This window comes from Carlito syrichta, unplaced genomic scaffold, assembly GCF_000164805.1.
Source record: "Carlito syrichta isolate Samal-C Ts95f unplaced genomic scaffold, Tarsius_syrichta-2.0.1 Scaffold314290, whole genome shotgun sequence".
Classification (NCBI taxonomy): Eukaryota; Metazoa; Chordata; class Mammalia; order Primates; family Tarsiidae; genus Carlito; species Carlito syrichta.
Window position 1 is genome coordinate 64,632 of NW_007258386.1, and position 1,621 is coordinate 66,252.

Here is a 1,621-nt window from a genome sequence, read left to right on the forward strand (position 1 = left end):
CTCCCCAGCGCGCCCCTCGCGATGAGGTGCGGGGACAGGGGACAGGGGCGGGTCCCTCCGCAGCCCGGCTCTGCACCCCAGCCTTGCCCTGTCACAGACACCAACGCCCGAACACCGCCACGCCTGTACGGGCCACCCTTCACCTCTCCCAGCACAGGCTGGGCGGCTTCGCTCTGCCACGGGGCTGGCAGCAACCGGGACGCCTCAGAGCCCCAGTTCCCATCGTACAACCTTCTGAACGGTTTCCATTATTGGAAATAAAATGCAGAGTTCAGATCAGTCTTTCCCACCTGCCCCCCAGAGAAGAGGCCATATGGGCAGCCGCCACCACCAAGTGAGGAGCTGGCAGCTAGCAGGCCCAACTCACCTCTTGGCCAGCGTGATGTTGTAGTAGCTGAAGAGCGTCGGCCAGTGGCGGAAGGACAGCCTCCTCCAAAGTTCCTCATCCTCGGGCCCCCAGGTTACCTCTGGGACTGGGCTGTCATGGACACCCTCCGCTGGACCCCCACGCCCAAGTGGCTCACCAGGTGATGTCTGGTTCTCAGGCAGCTTGGGGACGCCAGGCGGGAAGATGAAGGCAGGGTCCGGGGGGCTGGCGGGCAGCACACTAGGCACAGGCACGGGGGCTAGGGAGCCCTCGCCCAGTGGGCTCTGCTCCGTCACCTGAGCAGCAAGGTAGGTGCGCAGCCCTGCTGGGTCAGTATACACCAGGATGCCAATCCAGACAACGGTGCCAGCCTGCAGGGGGGCATCAGGCACTGAGTGGGCCCTAGGAGGAGCAGGCAGCCCCACCCCCAACAGCCCTGGCCTCATGTGGGGAGGAGGCAGCACAGGACCTCAGGCCTGAGGGTGAAGAGAGGACACAGGCCCCAAACTGCCTTCTCCCTCTGGCTCCCAGGTCTTCCCACTGCCACCTGCCAACACTTGCTACTGGAAGGGTCCGATTCCCGTTCCACAGTCGGGGGTTGAGGCTCCTGGCCTGGAAATGCACTGGAGCACCCTTAGGTTTGACACAAGAATGTCTCCAACCCAATCTCCACCTCAACTGGGGACAGACAGCTGCTACCATTCCCATGCTCAGCATGGCCAGAGGCCAGCTGCCTGACGGGCTCCAGAAATCCCCAGAGGCCTTAGTCCCCAGAGGGCTTCAGTCTCATTTCTCTCTCAGTTCAAGTCCCCAGGAGAGGCACTGCTGCCACTTTGCCCAGCATTTCCTGATACCCACACACTTGTAGCAGCCAATGAGTACAGGCTCCTGTTCTGGGTCATTCTGAGGGGATAAAAATGCTTCTACCCGATCACCTGTAACTGCTCCTCCCACAAAGAAGCCTGTCTCCTCAGAAACCGCCAGGTGCTGGGCAGGGAGGGCATGATGGGCAGCGTCCCAAAGCCAGGCTTCCAGGGGCTACCAGTGCCTGAGGAACACCCCCCCAAGGCCAAGTGCAGCACCATGAGGGTCCTTGAGCAGTGGCCCTCCAGAAGAGGGCAAGGCAGGGCAGGGGTGGCAGGTACCATGATGAGTCGCTGTGCCAGGCGAGTGCGGGCCAGGAAGTAGACGACACGCAGCCTCTTGGGGAGCCGCAGATTTCGGAAGGAAGACGGTTGCAGCGTGATGGCGTGG

At 62.2% G+C, this 1,621-nt stretch overlaps 1 protein-coding gene across 2 annotated transcripts in view; it reads right to left on the minus strand.

Moving 5' to 3' along the window:
- SCAP (SREBF chaperone) overlaps positions 1 to 1,621 on the minus strand; it is a 39,128-nt gene that overhangs the window by 4,993 nt on the left and 32,514 nt on the right. Inside the window, exons 11-12 of one of the 2 annotated variants that reach the window (XM_021719179.1) lie at positions 1,513 to 1,621; positions 358 to 738 (exon numbers count right to left, since the gene is read on the minus strand). The exon at positions 1,513 to 1,621 is cut by the window's right edge and continues 116 nt beyond it. The exons of the other annotated variant lie outside the window; for it this stretch is intronic. Of the exons in view, the coding sequence (XP_021574854.1) occupies positions 364 to 738; positions 1,513 to 1,621 (484 nt within the window). The 3' untranslated portion in view covers positions 358 to 363. Of the gene's footprint in view, positions 1 to 357; positions 739 to 1,512 lie in introns of those variants that run through there. 2 annotated transcript variants of the gene reach the window in all.